Below are 20,302 nucleotides of genomic sequence, written 5' to 3'. Positions count from 1 at the left end.
TTTTTGATACAACACCAAAACACAGTCCATAAAAGAAAAAATTCTTAAGCTGGACTTCATTAAAGTTAAAAATTCTTCTTTGCAAAAAACACTGTCAAGAGAATGTAAAATCAAGCCACAAAGGAGGAGAAAATATTTGCAAAACACTTATCTGATAAGGAACTTGTGTCCAAAATATTCAAAAGAACTCTTAAAAGTCAACAATAAGAAAAGGAACCACTTAATTTTTAAAATGGGTAAAAGATCTGAATAGACACCTCACCAAAGAAGATGTACATGTGGCAAATAGATATATGAAAAGATGCTCAAGATCATATATCATAAGGGAATTGAGAAATAAAATGAGATACCACCATTTAGCTACAAGAATGGCTAAAAAAAAAAATCCAAAACACTAACAGCAACTGCTGGTGAGGACGTGGTGCAACAGGAATTCTCATTCACTGCTGGTGGGAATGCAACATGGTGCAACCACTTCTGAAGACAGGTGGCAATTTAATACAAAGCTAATCACAAGATTACCATATACTCTAGCTATTATGTTCCTTGCTACTGATCCAAGTGAAAAGAAGAACTTACATCCACAAAAACCTGCACACAAATGTTTACAAGAGCTTTATTTATAATTGCACTCAAACTGGCCTTTTGCAACCAAAATGGCCTTCAAAAGATTGGAGAAACAAACTGTGGTAATTCCATTAAGTGAACATTATTCAACCATAAAAAGAAATGAGCTATCAAATCCTGCAAAAGGCATGGAGGAAATTTAAATGCATATAGCTATGTGAGAGAAGCCAATCTGAAAAACGTACATTCTGCATGAGTCCAACCATATGGTATTCTGGAAAAGGCAGAACCATAGTAGAAAGATAGTGGTTGCCAGAGGTTCAGGGAGAAGGAAGGACCATGAATAGTTGGAACTCGGGGTTTTAGGTTGAAATAATTTTGTATGATATGCTATGGTGGATACATAGCACTTACACATTTGTCAAAACCCAGAGAACAGTATAACACAAGTGTGAACACTAGCACAAATTACAGCCTTTAGTTAAGAAAAAGAGAAAAATCAGTCCCACTCCATTTACAGGTGAAGACTCTGGCGCCCAGAAAGATCAAGAGACTTGATAAAAGTTACACAGAAAAATAAAAAGTGTACAGTTCACAGCTGCTATCTGTTATGGATAAAGCTGATGACAGGGCACCTTAAGAAAGCAGAAAATCTTTTTTTGGAAAAGTAGAATGAACATTTGATCTCTAACTTGGTATCTGACCTCTATATTTGGTACCAAAAAGAAAAGAAAAAGGCATCTGTTATGAGAAAAAAATGTTACTATACTAACAGCTCCAATTTATGGTGTACCCTCCCTTTCTGAGGGAAATGAGAACAGAAGCTTTGTCAGGAAGCAGATACCATGTTTTCCAGTTCTGAGTTGGCCAGATATTAGTTATATGTTTTGGGCTATTTAAACTATCTGGGCCTCAGCTTCCTTACCTGTAAAAAAAAAAAAAAAGAAAGTATCTACTTCACAGTGTTATTGTGAGGCTTAAAAAAAAAAAAAATCAAGATAAATCACCTGGCAAAATACAGGCACAGATTAAACATACTGTAAAATTAGCTATTAATAATAACTATGAGATTTTGGGTATGTGTTAGGGGTATCGTGAAACTTTTTAGAAATAGAACATAGAGGAAACACACAGAGGAAATGGTGTCAAGCACTTAGAAGTGCATTACATACATTATTTTATGCAGTCTTCCTTAAACTATGAGGGGGTGTAGTGAGCCACTGGGTCATGTATTTTGGGAGCATCTACCACTGTGAATCACTGCTTGAGGCACTGGGAATATAACGGTAAACAAGAGAGAGTACTTGCTCTCAAGGAGCTCATATTCTCAAGGGGAAGAACACACAATAGCCATGAAACAGACAAATACATTCAAGTGAATAACTAAATTGCTGGTCAGATTAAAAAGGTAATAGGTGGTCTGCTTTGGTTAGAATAATTAGGTAAGACTTTTTGAGGACAGGAATTTTGAATGAGACCAAGACAGTGCGGACAGTGTATGAAAATCTTAGGATAGAGCACTGGGAATAGAAAAAACAGCATAAGCGGTCTCACTCATAGCAGGAATCTAGAAAACTTAAAGAAGGGACCAGGAAAATGAATAACTATAAGAAAGTGAAAATCAAAATCAACAAAAAACTATGAACCAGAGACACTTTTAGGGGGCGGGGGTGGAGGGGAGGGATTGGGGTCAGAATGGGGGGCTGCAATTGTATGGGGAATATAACAATAAAATTTATTAAAAAAAAAAAAAAAAAGACAAGAACAAAAAAAAAAAAAGTTCTTTGAAGACCTGATTAAATATTGAGATCCTCAAAAAAAAAAAAAAATTGGACTGTTGTTTTTGCTTTTCAGTATTTGTACAGAACTTTGTACTGGTTTTCACAGTTGAGTTTTTTACTTTTGTGTTCTGCCTATTGTCCATATTGACTTTGGTACAGATGGAGACCATAAATAAGTATTTGGTTAAAAAAAAAAAAAAAAATTAAAAAAAAAAAAAAAAAAAAAGAAAAAACAGCATAAGCAAAGGTTCTATATTTGGTATATTAAAAGAACAGAAATATAACAGTAAGTATTGTAGTTTATAAATGAAAAAATGAGCAAGGTTAGCAACGTGTATAATGACAGAGGGACAGATCTGGAGGTCTAAAATCAAAATTCAAGGTCTCATAGAAATACTATGCTGCTCTCCCCAAAGTCAGCAAAACATCTCAATCTGTTCTCAGCCATCAAATAATCCTATTTCACAAGTACGCTCCTACAATTTCCTTATGAAAATTTATTGACCCAAAGAAGTTATTTTAAATTCTGTAACATCACTTCATTACAGCAAAAATAAGGCAGAATTACAAGAACTCTGCATTAAACTATGTAAAACTGTGTAACATTAAATAAAATGTTATGTGATTAGTAATTAATTTTTTTATATCATACATATGTTACCAACTAGATATGGTGATTTTAATAATTTCCAAAACAAAGCTTGGCATGAGTCTTTGTCAGGAATATAGTCTCTTATTGCTGTTTTATGAGAAACACTATGGTTTTACTTATGGTAATATACCCCAATTAAGTTAAAAATACGAAAATATTTATTTTGTTTGTAATATTTATTTATACACATATTTTACATCATTATTCATTTTTGTACAGTGTTTGATTTCTCCTCTCTGGTGTAGTCCCTGTAAAATTCCCACCACCAAGTCATCCATGAACCCACAGTCTCTTGTGCTCTTCCCACCCGTTTCAATCCCTCTCCCTCCCTGCACCAGTGTCTCTGTATAGTTGCCTGCTAGTTTTGTCTTTTTTTTTTTTTAATATTCTTAAAGCTAAGTTGCAAATTTAGGGAAAATGAAATAGAACTTAAGATTTCATTATGAAGTCTTAAGAATGCCAACATCAGGATAATAAACAAGATGGTATTTTTTCAGTTAAACTATAAAGCACTTCAGAAATATTTCATTGATCTTAATTAAACTGAAGAACAAATAATTTTATATAGAGAGACAATTTTAAAAGAGATTGATTTTGGGATGCCTTATAGATACCAGATGCTAATCTAAAAGCTTTATATACATTCTCTTATTAAATGTTACAACAGTCCTGGGAGGTAGTTATTACCCTCTTTTTTAGATAAGAGAACCAATGCTATCTCATCTCCCAAACCCAAAGTGAGTGAGGTTAAACAACTGGCCAAATTCACATAGCTAGTAAGAAGGGTTGGGATTCAAACCCAAGATTACTTAACTCTGAAGTTCATGGTCATGGTACTATTTGGATCTATAGATATAGTTTACTGAAGCTGTTCAGTAGTACTGGGTATTGTTCACCTAAATGACTCATAAGTCACTCAAACAAGATGAATAACATTTACAAATCAGGACTCAGTATTTTTCCAACCCAAGACAAGTCTTCCTCACATATTCCCAACTCTGATTAATGGAGGGAGTTACCCTTCACCATTTTCCTTTTTTATCGCCTATAAGCAGACACTAAATCCTGTTGTTTTTACCTATTAAACATCACTACTCCCTCATTATCTCTTAGCTAGACCTTCAGCTACTCCCCTATCACTATCCCTCATTGTTTAGCTAAGTTTTTGCAAGAAATGATCTCTATTCTATGCTTTCTGAAGGGCAGTTCTTAAGGGCAGCATCTTAAGTACACTGGTGTACACTCAGCATCCATCGTAAGGCTTGTCCATAGTAGGTTTTCAGTAAAAACTGAACAAATGAATGTAAATACCTGGCTGCCACCCTCCATTCCCCTACAAAGGCAATGAAAAATAACACTGATGAACTTGTGACAAGAAAACAGCACTGCCTTCTTTAATAAATAAAACCCACATCTTACTAGGTTGACTACAGAAGAAGAATGTCCACATGATAATAAAGGCAGCAGGTACCAGAGTTCCAATTCTTGTCCTCAATATTCACTCTCCCTTTGGAGATCTTATTAAGGTTGCCCCTCCTCACTGACATCATTGGAAGATGCTAATCCAAGATTATATGGCTCTTATATACCTTGATATTGCAAAGATTAAACCTATAATATCTAAATAAGCTTTTACCAAGGTTCAATGATAATGAAAGAGAAGAAAGCATAGAGGCCAAAAGGAAAGTGGGTAGCATGTCTTTAAAATTTGGATTTTCTCTCTGATTTTTTTGGCCCCAGTCTAGCCTAGCTCCCTGATCGACTTTCAAATGGTGAGCATTACTTTAACACTCACCACCAAAGAAGCCAAGCTGCCATATCCCCTCTTTATAAAAATCAACCTAGGTAGGAAGAGAAGCCCAGAAAAATCCAGAATTATCCATTCCCACTTACTTAAATATTCTTATCTAAGTTGTAGTTTCCTGATCCGGAATATACTTTTTTGGTATAGTTTAAATAGGGAAATGCCAATCTTTGAGATGAAATCATCCTATGAGAAGAAATTGGTTTTACCCTATAGGTCTTCTACGCCAATCAATTTTTATTTCAATATGGCACAGTAATCCAATATATGCCATATATGTGTATACACACACACATACACACACACACATATATATTACTGTAACAGGGACTATTAAATGTCAAACCATATAGAAATTTTGGCTTTCTAAACATGTTGATAGCATTTTGCACTGCAGTTTAGTCATTCTTACTTGATATTTTTATTTTATTTTGACAGATATAATTTTTATATTTTTTAAATTGTGGTAAAACTGCTTTACAACACTGTATGGATTCACACCTCATCAGATGTATGTTATCATACTCATCCAACACCAAGGTACCCCTATTCCTCCATCATAGTCCTACCTGAAAATTTTGAATCCTTGAATGCTCATGTCCTTGTTTTTTTATTCCTTCTTTGAGACTACCATGTCTCCTTCTAATCCCACATTCTCTACATGGTCTAATGCTAACATGATGATTAAGAGTAAACTTTGGATTAATTATATAATTTTTTAGCTATGTAGGGATAAAATAATATATACAAGGTATTTAACAGAATGCCAGGAACATAGTAAGCATTTAAGACATGGTAGTAAAAAGCAAGGTAAAAGAAAATATTACGGTATGCTCAGACCTCATTGCTGAGCTCAAGTCAATATACCCCCTATTTTATGTGGACCTTGGAAAACTTGTAAATAAGCTTACCCTCTGAGAGTTGAACTATAAATCAGTAAATAATGGACCAGAGTGGATGTATGCAAAGTTAGCTTATTCAGACAGAATGGCTCCAAGACCAGCTACTAAGCGACAATAGAATTTTTAAAACATATTAAAGAAACAATGTTTTCATCAAAAGAAGAGTTGGTCAGAAATGGAAAAAAGACAACCCTGAGAGGCAAAAATTGAAAGCAATTAAAATTCTACTATGGTAGTTCTCACAGCTTAATGCCATTAAATTACCACATCCTATATTAATTTCTTTTGTTCTTACTCCAAGCTCCTAAGCTAGCTGCTAAGTTCTCATGTAATTTTCCTACAGAGGAAAGTCCTTGGTCAGAAAATCAGACTTACTACTTGGCAAATATCCCAAGTATACTGATAAATTAGTATCCTGGTAAATTCATCACCTGTGACTATCACACACATATATACACAGATACATATACATATATCTCTCCAAGTTTCACAATCACTATTGCACGAGCGAGGTTGTGTTTCCAAGCCACAAGAGTTAGGAGCTTTGGTTTTTGTTTGTTTGCTTGTTTGTTTTTACAGTAAATTCATCAATGAATTTAATAATGAAGGTCTATTGGAGGCCAGCAGCTTTTTCTTTCACTAGAGCATTAGTCATTTAAAGCACCAACTCCTCTATGCACATTTTTACTCCTCTATACATAGTCAACTATCTTGTAACAGGATGAAGTATGCAGGAACATGGTAAAAATATCAGCAAATTCTATTTCATGAGTGTGAGCACTACAGTTCACTAGCAATAAAAGTTTTGCTTTGGGCCTTCCTGGTGGGGCATGGGTTAAGTACAGCAATGTGAAGCTAACTGTAGCCTCTGCAGCAGGAGTTCCATCCTGGCCGACCAGGGAGCTACCCATATGGTACAGCAGACCCCTCTTGTCCTGCCCGCTGAAATATACCAGTGTATTTCAGTCAGTCTGCCCGTTCTGTTCCCCACTCTGTCTCTGGTGAATCCTCTCACCCACCTGTACCTCTGGCCTGTACCCCAGTTCCTGTATACATAAATAAATAAATCTTTAAAAAAAAGTTTTGCTTTCTTTTAAAACTAATTTTCTAAAATGCTTTCATAAAAAAAAATCTCATTTATTATCTTGTGATTTTGTAAACAGGTAAATAAGCAAGACCTTTGAAAATTCTGTGATATTACATTTTTCTTCCATTCATTTATTCATTCACTCCTTTATTCATTCAACAAATATCTATTGAATTCATACCAGATGCTAGGCACTGCACTCAGGGCTGGAGATACCCTGTTGAATAAAAACTGGCAGTCACTGCTCTTGTGTGCTTAAGAATTAAGAGCAAACACTAACTAAATTATCACACAGAAAGTTGTAAAACTACATCTGTAACTTATTAGCAAGTAAAGGTATATGGTACAATAAAAGTTTATTTTTAATAAGGACATTTAATCAGGTCAAGGAAACTTCTCTGAGAAAGTGATATTTAAGCTAAGATCTACAGGACAAGGAGTCAAAGACTGAGATTTTAACAATCTGGTGCTTGTAAACCAGAGGTGCCTACATCTACACTCATTCTCCAGTTTTTCTCCCGCTCTCTCTTAAGTAAAATGCCCATTTGATATCTACTACTCTTTCTTCCACCAAAACTGCTTTCAAGATTCTCAGTGACCTACCCTCCACAGTGTCTCAACCAACCTAAAGCAGCATTTAACGTAACTTAATACTCCTTCCTCTTTAACCATTTTCTTCACTCAGCTTCTAAGATTTCTCATTGTGGATTTTCCTCTCAGTTCACTGGCCACTCTGCATAGTAACCTGTGAGGATAACTCCAAATCAACCAAAACTCCATGGAATACTTCTTTGTATAATACCAACTATTCTCAGGCTTTAACTGCTATCAAAACACTGCTATGAAACCTACAATTATACCCACTAGCCAGATCTCTCCCTTCATCTCCAGACTCATTTATCTAACGGCCTAAACCTCACCTCTACTTCAGTGTCTTTAGAAGCAGTTCAAACGTAACGTGGTCAAACTAAACACCTGATCTCCCCCCCACCTGTGTACACTTTTGGAAATGTTCCCAAAACAATTAATGACAATTATTTCCTTCAGTTGCTCTTGAGTTATTTTTGATTCTTTTTCTTTCACATTTTCAATCTGTCAGCAATATCTGTTGGTTATAATATATTTCCAGACTCTGGCCTCTTCCTATTGCCTCCATTTTTATCACCCTGGACCAAGACACCACTATCAATACATCTGGATTACTTTAGCTTCCTAACTAGTGTCTCAGCTTCTATGCTTGTTTCTCTATTGTCTACGCTCAATGCAATTTTTTTAAAAGACAATATTTTTTAAAAGTCAGATCATGCACTCATATACTCAAAACCCTTCAATGACTTCCTTTCCTATCTCAATCAAAAAAGTTCTTTCCATCACCTACATGACTTATTTCTTCTATCACCTCATGTTATTCTCCTGCACCCAGGCACAATGCTCTTTCTCACTATGAGAGGGTAGAGGACTTTGCTGCTGTCAGCAGCTTTGCATTGGCTGTTCTCTTCACATAAATGTTCTTCCTCAAGGAGTCTGCAAGACTTACTCATTCTCCCACCCAGGTCTCCTCAAATTTCCCCTTCATTAGGTCTTCTCTGATCACTTAAAAATCAATCTTTCTCCCCACCACCTGGCACTTCCTTATTCCTTTTCCCAGTTGGTTCATACTTTTTCCCACTGCATTTCTTTATTATAACATACACATTTGTTGTCTACCTCTCCTTGGTAAAATATAAGCTCTATGAATAGGGACTTTTATACATTGTGCTCACTGGTACATTTTCAATGTCCCATTAAATAGTAGGCACTCAACAGATACTTACTGAATGAATGAATGAAAGAGAATGAGACTACAGAAAACACTGTATGATTGAAACAGATAGGCAAAGAGTGATAGTCTAAGTACAGCTGGATAGTGGAAAGGGATCAGATGACGTTAGGTTTTTATAAAAAAGTTTTGCCTTTAAGAGCAGTGGGACATCACTGAATAGTGTTAAGAGAAAAGCTGACTGAATTTGCACTTTGAAGGGACCATTCTGGCAGCTGTATGGAGAATTGAAAGAGAAGGACCAGAGTGAATAACCAATATTACAACATCCCTGACAAGAGAATATGACAGTTTAGAATGAGGCTGTGCTTCTGTAAAGGAAGGGAAAAGGATGGATTGTTTGGGAGATAAGACTTGCAATACTTAGTAATAATTTGGCTATAGAGTTATGAAAGATGAAGAAATCAAGAATGTTTACCTTTCAGATTTTCACAAATTAAAGTACAGTGGTAGCCTTAACTGAAATAGGGAATACTGGAAAAGAATCAGATTTTAGGCACTAACCATGTATTTGGTTTTAGGCATGTTGAGTTTGAGATGCATTTAAGATATCCAAGAATAAATATCAAAGAGATGGGTTTATGAAAGCTGAAAAGTGAAGCTGATGAAGCTATACATTTGAGAGCTCCAGGTGATGGTGAAACCACAGGCATGGATGAGGTCACATCAACCATGAAATTAGAAAGGGAAGCTAGGTTTAAGAAATTACCCTGATCTTTGTGGGTTGAACATAGGAAGATGAGCACAAACAGGAACCAAAAAAAGGAATGGCTTTTTCATTTGTGTTTTAAAATCACACTCAGAAATTACTTTCATTTTTAAAATTCTGATTTAAACAAACAGAATTAGAATGTAGCAAAGCTTGCCACATTAGTCAGATTCATTGAAACTATAAATCTGTTTTAGAAACTGTCTCTGCAGAACTTCAAAGTACATCGGTAAGCAATCAATCACCCCTTCTTAAATATATGATTTGACTTATTGCAGTTTCCTGAAAGTACCAAACTTGTCTCCCCTCTAGGCCTCATCACATGCTGTTCGTTTGTTCTCCACTTCCCCCTGATGTAGGTTTCCCTGATTTTCCCAGACAGGGCTAAGTGATTTTTCTAGCCATCCCAATGATATATTGTAGTTCAACAGTATGCATAACTGTTGGTTTCTCTAAGCAGATTTAAAAAAAAAAATACTCAGGACCTACAAGGCTAGATAGAAACACATCTTTTCTGCAATGTGAAGAATTAAATCTAATTTGAGTATCATTCCACTGACTGCCTTTCAAGTCTTAATTTTTCACCTCGACTTAAAAAAAAAAAAGCACTTTATAAACAAATGCTTGAATCTTTTAAATATATTGAATTCTGGAGTTTTGTGTTTGTCTATTTCATATAGTGCCCGTAAGCCTCGCAAAAAGTCACGTCCAGGAATACTGGGGATTCTTTTCCACTCTGTCTCATACAACATCAATCTGACAGCTGGCTTTCAAAGCCCTGTTTGGGATTTGACAGAGCAAATGAACATCCTAATGCAAGGACAAGCAAAGGTGCAACCGCACAGGCATCCCTACTGGATCCAGCGCGAGTCCACTAAAAAGGGCAGAGCAGAGACAGAAGCTAGGAGCACCCACTTTCACATCATTCCTTTCACCTGGCCTTAATCTGCTCCCTGTGACCTTGAAATCGCGACCATTCCCAAATCCTCAGGAGTGTCCTCAGGCTTGGGTACCCGGGCTAGTCCTTCCCACGCAAACTGCTGGGGAGAAAAAGCCCTTGAGAGGGCGTCCCTGGATGGCTTCGTCTCCAAAATCCCAGAGGAAATGGAGGAAGGGAAAACCCTGTAAAAGGAAAAGTGCCCGCCAAGCCCACAGCGCTCACCAACTCCACGCTCTCAACCTCCTTCTCCTTTAACCGTCGGCTCCCGGGCCGGCCCTGGCAACGTCGCAGTGGCTCCTGGGGGCTGTAGTTTCTTGTCGCAAGCAGAAACGCGTCGGTCGTGTCAAAACTACATCTCCTATAAGCCCTTGCGCGGAAGCCCTGCCTCCTTAAATCTGGGGTGTGGCGTAATAAGAGACCGCCGCTATTTTAAGACTAATCTTAAAATTTAGATTCAATCTCTATAGACGTGCCTTCGGGCCCCCTTTCCTTGTGATTTTCTTGACTGTGATAGTTTCAGTGTATTTCACCTTCTCGTCCTTTTCTTTCCCTTTCTCCAGCGCCGAGACGCCGAAATTCGACGCACGGAAAACACCGCCAAGGCGTACTTTGCGTCTTCTAAGGCGCATGCGCCCTGCTTGCGTCACGCATGCGTAGCAACCGGCAGCGGTTGGCGGCCGTGCGCGGACTTGGGGTCTGGAGGTAGCCTGCGGAGGGCGGGGCTTTTTCCAATGGCTTTGCCTCCGTGGGTCGCGTCTGCCGGGGCGGGGAAGAGGGCGCTGGGGCAGGGGCGGCTCCTGGCTTGTGCCGGGCGGAGAAAGGGGAGGGGCTGGGGTGAGGACCCCATCTCTCCTTCCTGCTCCCGCCCTCTGGGCCGAGCCCCACCGATGGGGCTGGGCGAAGGGGCGGACTGTGCGCCTGGGGCCCTGCCGCTCCTCCAGCGCCGCGGCCCAGCCCTGAACCCGGGGACTGCGGGGACGCCCTGTCCTCCCCTGGCGTGGCCGGCGGTGGGCTGGGTCGCGGAGACCGGGGGAGAAATCCCGTTGCCCGGGGGTCTTCAGTCAGCGGGGCGGGAGCCGCTTCCCTTCTACGCGACCGCCGAGGAAAACAGAAAACGCCCCAGGGCGGCTGAGTCCGCAGCAGCCGCGGCCAGCGAGCCGGGATCCTGCGCGCCCGTGCGGCCAGCGTCCGGCCGGCTGCGGAGACGCGGGGAGGAGCTGCGGAGGGCGGGGACTGGTGCCGGAGGAGGGGCGGGGTGGGAATGCTCCCGAGAACACGGTGGCTGCACAGACAAAAAACCCCCGAATGACTGGAGAGCGTTCCACGGTTAGCAGCCTTTGGGGGCCGAGCACGGATTTGACAGCTCCACGACGCGAGGACATCCGCTGACCCCGAGAGACGCAGGAGACCGCTGCTCGGAGATCGCCTGTCAAGCACAGCCAGCGCTGTAAGGTTTCAACTTTCCAACTTTTTTTTTTTTTTTTTTTTTTTTTTGCCAGTCTCTGACCAGAAGACTGTGTCCCTTCGTATCTTTTCTAGCTTGTAGACTGGTTGAAAGCCATCAGTAGAAAAGACATTTCTGGTTCCACATGTCGCGCAGACGTGTGTTTTCATGACTGTTTTTGATTTTTGCATTTGTCGTTTTAAAAAACACAAAGTGCTTTCGGTGACATGCTGAAAGGTAACTGAAGACCGCGAGGAAAAGCTCCAGTTGTGATGGCTGAAGGAGAGAATGAAGTGAGATGGGATGGACTGTGCAGTAGAGATTCAACTACTAGAGAGACAGCAATGGAAAACATTAGGCAAATCGTTTTGAGAAAAACTGAGTACCTTCGTTCGTTGAAAGAGACACCTTGTCCTCCATCAGACGGGCTTTCAAATGCTGTTTCTTTGGATGGGTTGAATAAGCTTCTTGCTCATCTGCTTATGCTTTCTAAGAGGTGTCCCTTTAAAGATGTAAGAGAGAAAAGTGAGTTTATTCTGAAGAGCGTCCAGGTAAGGAAGAGTATTATAAGTACAACTCTATTACAGTGAAATTTTACTCAAAATGTTTACTTTGTGTTTGCGTTATGATATGAACTCTTATTATGAATTTACATCCTAAACTTAAAGTGTTCTGTAAAATATTAAAATTAGGGCCTAAACTGACAAGATAAACTAAAGTAAAAGCAATTTGCAAACATAAGTAAACAAGTCTTTCTTTCTAGGGTGTTTTAGGCAGAAACTGCATTCCTTTTGGGAAAACGTGCAAGTTAGAGATAATTGCAAGTAAACACTTGCTTTTCCTTACATTCATTTTTACATGTTGGGAAGGGTAGCCAGTATGCTTTTTACATTGTTACAAACAGCGTTCTGTGTGGAAAGTTTCAAATTTCAAAGCCTCTAAAATGATAAAGGATATTAAATGTTTCCTACTCAGCTTGTTCAAAATAATTCGTCAGTTTTCTCTTGTTCTTAAAACAAAAAGCCAGGGTGTGTTCTTTAAAATGCAACCTTTCTTCAAAAATAATTACATAGAATAATGAAAGCCTGTGTTAAAAAGGAACTGACATCGTCAAATTCAAAAGTTGGATCCAGGTGGAGTATATATGGTAGAAAGACTCTGATGGTAAATTGCTCAATCAGCTTTCTCTGTGTTTGCCTAAGTTGTTTCTTTTCTTTTTCACATATGTACCTATTTAAGTTGTGAGTACAATAGATAAAAAATACAGTTTTTCACCTGTTTTGTACATAATCAGCTTATCCTATTTTGTTAGAAGACTTATTAGAATTTTTTTTTTTTTTTTTTTGGAAAGGTAGTGTTTGGATATTAAGAACAGTCAATACTGCTCTTCACATTTTTAAAAATTACTCCACATGTGTTGTTCAAGACCATATTGTGAGAAGTTTTTATAGTTTATCGTACTGGGATATACATGTGAGCTATGATGGATTGTTTTTCTATTCTGGTTTGAATTTAATATAAAGCAATAATCTTGTCCATAAAGTAAAGGCTACTTACGCTCTTAGGATATTTCTCAAAGAAACATTTTGGAAACAATTATTATACTTCCTTTATTCAGAGTTACCAGAGAGGAATTAATATTCTAGATACCTTAAGTTTACCCTTTTAAATATCAAAAGTTATTTTTCTATCATTTAGACTGTAGTGACTATAATAACTTTTTCCCTCCCACAATGGGGTCATCATTATGCACCTCAAGTACTGTTGTAAAGTAGTGGGTGGCATATATATGAGTGACCCATGCATGCCTTTTTATTTTGTCTTCTGTTTTTATAGTTTTTTGTTCCTTCCTTTGCTGTCAGTAGCCGCCACTTTCTCTTTTCTGAACCTATTATTTTGCTTCTTATTTATATTAAAATAGGAACCAGATAACTGATTTTATTAAGAGTTATATTGGAAACAGCAGTAATTAGACTCTGGGGAGTAAAGGGTCAAGACTGATATAATGGTAAGTAAATGGCTCCTGAAGTCAGACAAGCCTGGCCTCAAATCCTACTCTTTCACTGAAGTATTTCTTAACTTTGGACAAGTTATTTGACCTCTTTTAGCTTGGATTTTCACATCCATAAAATAAGAATATCATCTGAGCTGTTGTGAGAATTAAATGAGATGTAAAGTACTCTGGTATGTAGTGGGTACTCTTCTCCCTTTCGTAAGTGAAATACATGGACTATGTGATATATATTTCAAGACTCATTCATCCTCTTTTCTATAAAGGTTTCCCATAGGCTTATGCTTTTTTTTCATCTCTGCATCTATTGTACTCCATTCCTGCCGCTTTACGTAAAGTGCTATTATAATCATATGTTTATGTGTCTGTCAACCCCAGGAGGGCTATACGTTCTCAAGAGTATTGGCTGGGACATGGAAGCCACTAAATACATATCTGGTGGATGAACAAATTTATATGTGACTTCTTTTTGTTCCTTATCAGCCTGATTAAATGAAGCTACTAGATTAGGAAATTTCCACACTCACATTCATTTATGCCTTCATTCAATAAATGTTTATCGAGCACCTGGTGATAGACATTCTAAGAACTGAGAAGTTCTGATACTACTGAAGGGAAATAGATCATTAAGAAATAAACAAATAAATAATGGGATTTATATATTAAGGAAGGCTTCCCAGAAAAAGATGATATTTAAGGAGAGATTTGGTAAATGAATAGTCAAAATGAGATTTGTGAAGGGAGATATTCCAAACATTGGTAACTATATGGCTGAAGACCTTATGGCAAGAGAGAATAGATAAATTCTAGGAACTGAAGGTTAAACAGTGTAGCTGGAGTGTACAGTCTAGGTGAACATGAAAACTTAAAAGCACATTCTCTGAAGTATTGTGTCTGACTACAATATTAGCTTAGATAAATTACATATTGTCCCTTTGATTTAGTTTTCTAATCTGCAAAATGAGGAGGATACTAATAGTTCCTACCTAAGAGAATATAAAACAAAATAATGCTTGCAAAGCATAGCATATAATAAATGCTCTGTAATCATAAGAGTTTTTACTGTTTTTAGGTAGGAGTCAGATACCAGAGAATCTTGTAAGCCAAGAGTTCTGGACTTTGTTCTAATAACAATAGGGAGCTACTAAGGATTTGTTTTTTTTAATGGTGAAAAAAATTATATTTAGAATTAGCCAGTTAGACTCAGTTTAGATGATCTCAATTTTGTTGGCAACATCCAGAGCATCACATTCAGCAGCCAGTTGAACACATGCCTTCTCTCCATCAGATCTGATCAGGGCGTTGACCTTGGTTACCTCAATGTCACAGCCTATTTGGTCTGGTGCTTGTTGGTCTTGACATCCACAATGAGCACATTGCTTTGTTGTCTTCTGTTTTCTTCATGACTGACTCAATGGTCAGGGGGAAACTTAAAGATGGCAGAATGGTCAAGCTTGTTTCTACCAGAAGCACTCCTATGAGGACATTTGGGTTGCCTTTGGAGTCACGGTGTCTTGGGCCTCTGAAAGGTGGGTGAAGTTCAGATCTTTTTCTTGTGGCTGTGGATGCCTTTCAGTATTGCATTCTTGGCCTTCAAAGCTGCTTCTTTGGCTTTGGGAGGGGCAGGGGCTTCCTTCTTCCTTCTTGGGTGTCATCTACAAGAAAAGCACTAAGGGTTTTAAGCAAGATGGTGAAATGTTCTATGGTATAAGAGAGGGAAAACTTTGGGATCAATGTGGAGAATGAATTTAAGACATGAAGAGTAAATATGCAGTATCAGTTCGGAGGCCATTCCACTGATCCAAAGCAAAAATAATGGTGGGGTACGATATAATGGGAAAAGCAGGAAAAAAAAAAAAGTGAATGGGTTATGGAGCTATTTAGCAGTTAGAAAGCACAGGATATAGTATTTGATTTGCATTTAGGAGATAAGGAAAGTATCAAAATCAAGGCTGACTGATTTTCTAGCTTGAACTACCTAGTGAATATTTCAGTCATTTCCTGAGACAGAAGAGTGTCAGAGGGTCATTTAAGGGAGAATAATGTGTTGTTTTAGACAAGTTGAGATTAGTCACCTGGTATACATTTTATTAGAAATAACTACTAAAGGGATTTCTGCTTCTGCAACCACTGTTGTAGTTCTGCCATCATTACCTCTCACTTCTCCAGACATAACCATCCTCTTCATTTTATAGCCATCCTTCACATAATTGCAGACCCATTTATCTAAAATAAATATCTGAACATTTAACTCTCTTTCCTAAAATAGAATTGGTAGAATCTAAACTTCTTAGGACTGTAACTTAATGACCAGCATGGTCTGGTTTCAACTTACCACTCCTGCCTCACTCCTCATATTCTAGCATCAGACTTACATGAAAATCAAATAATTGAAATGTAGTGCTCCACAATGTTTTCTGTTATTCATTAGTAAAGCCCCAAAAGCTAAGCTGTATTTGCAATTCCTGCAGCTGTTTCTGAAGGCCCTTAATTGCTAAAGGTCAACACAGATGATTCTAGTCAGGGAGTGATAGTGAGACAGAGGTAAAATGGATTCCACTCAAAATGGCTAAACCTGTGGGGACTAAATGGCACTTTAGGAAACATTTTCTGGATTCCTATTCTCGATTTATTGATTTCAGGTCCACATACTTAAATCTGTTTAACACATTATTTGAAAACTATTCTTTGCCAGGCACTGTACTCTGGAAGATCAGTAAGATTGGTTCCCTGCTTTTGAGGAATGTCTTCTATTCTCACAGGAGGCTTTATTTAGACTAGCTTTTTTTTGGGGGGGGGGGGGATATATGTTTGACACCCTTTAGCAAAGGAACAGAAATATTAACACTCAACCAATATATTAATAGTCTTCAAGTAAATTGTAGTCTTTATGATATATATAATTAATTTTTGTGTGTGTATACATATCGAGATGATGAGTATCCAGAATTGCCAAATACTTTTCCAAGAATGGTCATTTGATCATTTTCATCTGTACTGTGAAAGGGGAAAACTTACATTTTTATAAGCTTGCCAGCACATTGTCTGAAAGTAATTTGGCGTAAAATAGAAAATTTAGACTAAGTAAAAAAGTATTGCTGTTACAGAATTGATGAGGCTTTCATTTAGTGATTGTTACCCCCCAGGGAGAAATGAAACTTGAACTGTTGGTAATGGGGCACATTTACAGCTGTTAGAGTTGCAGTTGGATTATCCAGTTGGTATCTAATTGAATAACATATAAATTTGCAGATTTAATAATAAGAGGTTTATTATTTTGCATAATAAGTCTGGAAGCTGGATGTTTTGAAGCTTGGTTCATTCATCAGCTGAACTATGTTACCTTTTTTGCTTTCCATGTTTTTGTCTTTTTTTCGGCTTAACAAGTGCTGTTTCCGCCCATGGCTGCAATGTTGCTACAGTTCCAGGCACCATGTGCAGTCATAACTGTCTGACATCTTAGAAGAGTTTCTTCCCATGTGTCCATCAGGAAAGAAGAGCTTTTCCCAGAACCCCTCCAGCAAACTGCCTTAGTTTCTATTGACCAGGTGGGGTCACATGTCTTTTCCTCAGCTAGTCATTGGCAAGGAAATTGGGAATTTCTATTTTGGGTTTGGACTAATAGCCACTTAGCCTCTAAGAGCCAGGAGGTCCCTATCACATGAATACAGAATTTCTGTTGATGAGCAAGAAGGGGGATGGAAGGCATACAGTTCTAGTCTGAGACTGCCATTAAAACTGCTCTGATAATCTAAATAGATAATGTATTGCAGTTATAATTGCAGTGATCTAGTTATAATTTAGATTCTATTTGATTAGAGACACAGTTAATTTGTAATGATACTTTAAAATGTAGCATAACAGATTAGGGATATTCAAGAAGCAGATTTGGCCCTATTCTAAATGGCTGCTTTGTTTTGATTTATTTTTATTGCCACATCTAGTCAAAGTCAAAAGTTTAAGATAGTTCATGTAAAAATTTATTGCTGACTGTTAGAAATCATGGCAAATATGAGAGTCTTTTTTTTTTGATATTTGTGTTACTCCTCTCTCTTCTATATCCACTATTTTCTGGCCTCTCTTATTTTATTGATACATTGAGAACTCAGTTCCTTTTCCTCAGAAAGCCTCCTGGCTTACTTCTCCACTCAGTGCTTCCTCTCATTCCTATATTCATTCCACTGTTTTCCTTGTTTTTGAGCTCAGGGGAGGATACTGTTTACTTTCAGATTGTTGAGGCTTCTTTGGATAGAGAATGGGAAGAAATTGAATGCAAGTCTTTTAACTGTTTTTTTTCTAAATGGTTTGAAGACAAAGTAAACAGCCTTATCTTTTTTCTACCTCCTGACTTACAGGATGAATTATATCTGCACTATCTCCCCTCAGTGTCCTCTTTATAATATGTAAATACATCCTGTCCTCTTTGTTCTAAATTTTCAGAAAAATTGAAACTGACAAGGATGTTCTTTATTTTTAATCTTTGTATTTCAAATATTTTCTTCTTGGTACAGTGCCCCAAGTGATTTCAAGCATGAAAATGTTTTTCTAACATAGCTATTGCTGGTTTACAAATGGGAGGTAGTGTTTTGTAGGAAAAATGGGACATTAAACATTTACTTGATTTCAATTTAAAGTCATAGGTCCATCATGATATCACGGAGGCTCTCAGAAACAATAGTTTAATTAGAATTATCTTTTCCTCTTCAACATTTTGTGCACTTCAGGTGCTGTAATTGAGATTATTCATGAAGCTCAAAGAATTAGAAAATTGGTATGCTGTTTTCTTTGTTTTAGGAGTTATTTCTTATTCTTGTGGTTAGCCACTAGAAACTTACAGATCTTATAAACATTTGAATAGATAATAAATTGTATATATCACATTACATAATAACATAATTCAAACAGCCAACTTAAGGATTTGTTGAAACTTTAACCTGACAGAAAGTAGCCATGCAATCTTGGGTATGATAAAGAGCTACTTATCACTTAAATCTTTGATGCAACAGTTTACTATTTGGTGTTATGCCCTAAGTATAAGGATACTTATACTTTTTTCATACTTAAAAACAATGTTTATGTGGTAGTACCTTAGCATGAATTGGAGGAATCGTAGACATTGGTAAATTTTCAGATTTTGTAGAGGACAGGGGAAATGCTAGGGGAGGATGGCAGTGCTTGAAAGGCATAGAAGAGTGAAAATTCTGCTGGAAATACATCAGCACTGAGCAAGCCCTGCCACCAGGTTTAGTCTCTTCTTTTGTCACAATTTCTCAAATTAGTCTATTTTTTCATCCCATGGTGAAATATCTAACTTTTAAAAATGGAAAGTCAATGGAAAATAGAATTTACGTTGACCCAGCTTGTCTAGATTACTTTTATGACATAAAGTGAAATGACCTTAATTGACCTTGATGAAATTACGTAGTATTTAATTATGCTGATGTAGTATATTCACGGGCAGAGAGGATTCTTTAGATATTTGATGATGCTGTTGGCAAACTGGACATTTAAGTATGAAAACCTCTGCAAGATCATCACACTATGTGAACATTATTTCATGCTTTGCTTCCCCCCCTTGCATTGGTTAACATCCAATAAAACTAGTGTCCACAAAGATGCATTTACCCTTAAAGTTTGAGTATAGGGGAAAAAGTATTTTAAAAGATGCTTATTTAGAAAATATTTTTTTTTACTGGAAATACTTAAGTATTTGCAGGATAAAAATTAGGACCATTTCCTGGATTTTCCAATGTGGTTGTGGCTTTTTTATTGTTAAAAGTCTATGTATGGCTAGTAGACTATCACAGTTTGTATTTCAATTTATTATGTTAAATTTGGTAACACAAGAATTATCTCTCTTATGTTCTAATCTCTTGTATAACTACTTATAGAAAAATCTGATTAGATTGCAGTGAAAATTAAATTATCTTAGAGAAATAAAATACTTTCAGTTTCATATTTTCTTTAACTCTTAAACTGTTTTTAATTTAACAAGGGAAAGATCTGTTTAGATTTATGAATTACAGCATATTATAAAATTACCCTAAAGCTACTTCCTAAAATTTTAAATTATATTTCAGGGAACTACAATAATGAGGTTTTTGGTATATTACCCAAATCAACTTTCATGTATATATAATAAATATATGTATTCATTAAATGAATATTATTTATTTGGTGTTTTAGCTTTAAAATTGTTTGAATTGACAAGCTAATATAAAAAATTGTGCTGGGGTAGTTTGTCAGTTCTATGTATAATGTTCAGTAAAGTATAATTAGAATTTAGTTTATCCCCTAAAAGTGAGCATTTATTGTTTTGATATCTCAGTTTTTGACAAGTATTGCGTGTCATCTTTAAATTTTACATGATTTCATTTGCTAGCAAGTTGGCAGGTGTTAGCTGTCTATAATTATAACTGAGTAAATTTTCAAATGCTATTCATAGCCTAAACACAGCAAGAAATTCTTCCCGTCATGTGATAAAGACCAAGCCTTGCAAAATATTGGTAGAGTAATATGTGCTACTGAAAGATATTTAAGAGAAGTTTTTCAAAAGTAAAAAAAAAAAAAAAGATTTAAAATTACA

The 20,302-nt window shown here is 37.0% G+C and overlaps 2 protein-coding genes across 3 annotated transcripts in view; one reads left to right on the top strand and one right to left on the bottom strand.

The window, feature by feature from the left end:
* The window catches only part of CEP57L1 (centrosomal protein 57 like 1), a 37,588-nt gene extending 26,697 nt beyond the window's left edge, over positions 1 to 10,891 (bottom strand). Inside the window, exon 1 of one of the 2 annotated variants that reach the window (XM_054699083.1) lies at positions 10,735 to 10,891. In XM_054699083.1, the coding sequence (XP_054555058.1) occupies positions 10,735 to 10,890 (156 nt within the window). In that variant the 5' untranslated portion in view covers position 10,891. The remainder of the gene's footprint in view (positions 1 to 10,734) is intronic. The other variant, XM_054699084.1, reaches the window with a different exon arrangement.
* A 608-nt stretch (positions 10,892 to 11,499) lies between these two features.
* SESN1 (sestrin 1) overlaps positions 11,500 to 20,302 on the top strand; it is an 89,535-nt gene continuing 80,732 nt past the window's right edge. Inside the window, exon 1 of the mRNA XM_037520188.2 lies at positions 11,500 to 12,256. Within this exon, the coding sequence (XP_037376085.1) occupies positions 11,978 to 12,256 (279 nt within the window). The 5' untranslated portion in view covers positions 11,500 to 11,977. The remainder of the gene's footprint in view (positions 12,257 to 20,302) is intronic.

The sequence above is a fragment of the Talpa occidentalis genome, unplaced genomic scaffold (genome assembly GCF_014898055.3).
Source record: "Talpa occidentalis isolate TD23 unplaced genomic scaffold, MPIMG_talOcc4v2.1 talOcc4.2, whole genome shotgun sequence".
Classification (NCBI taxonomy): domain Eukaryota; kingdom Metazoa; phylum Chordata; class Mammalia; order Eulipotyphla; family Talpidae; genus Talpa; species Talpa occidentalis.
Note: the sequence above shows the minus strand (reverse complement) of the source record. Positions and strands in the feature narration are given on the sequence as shown.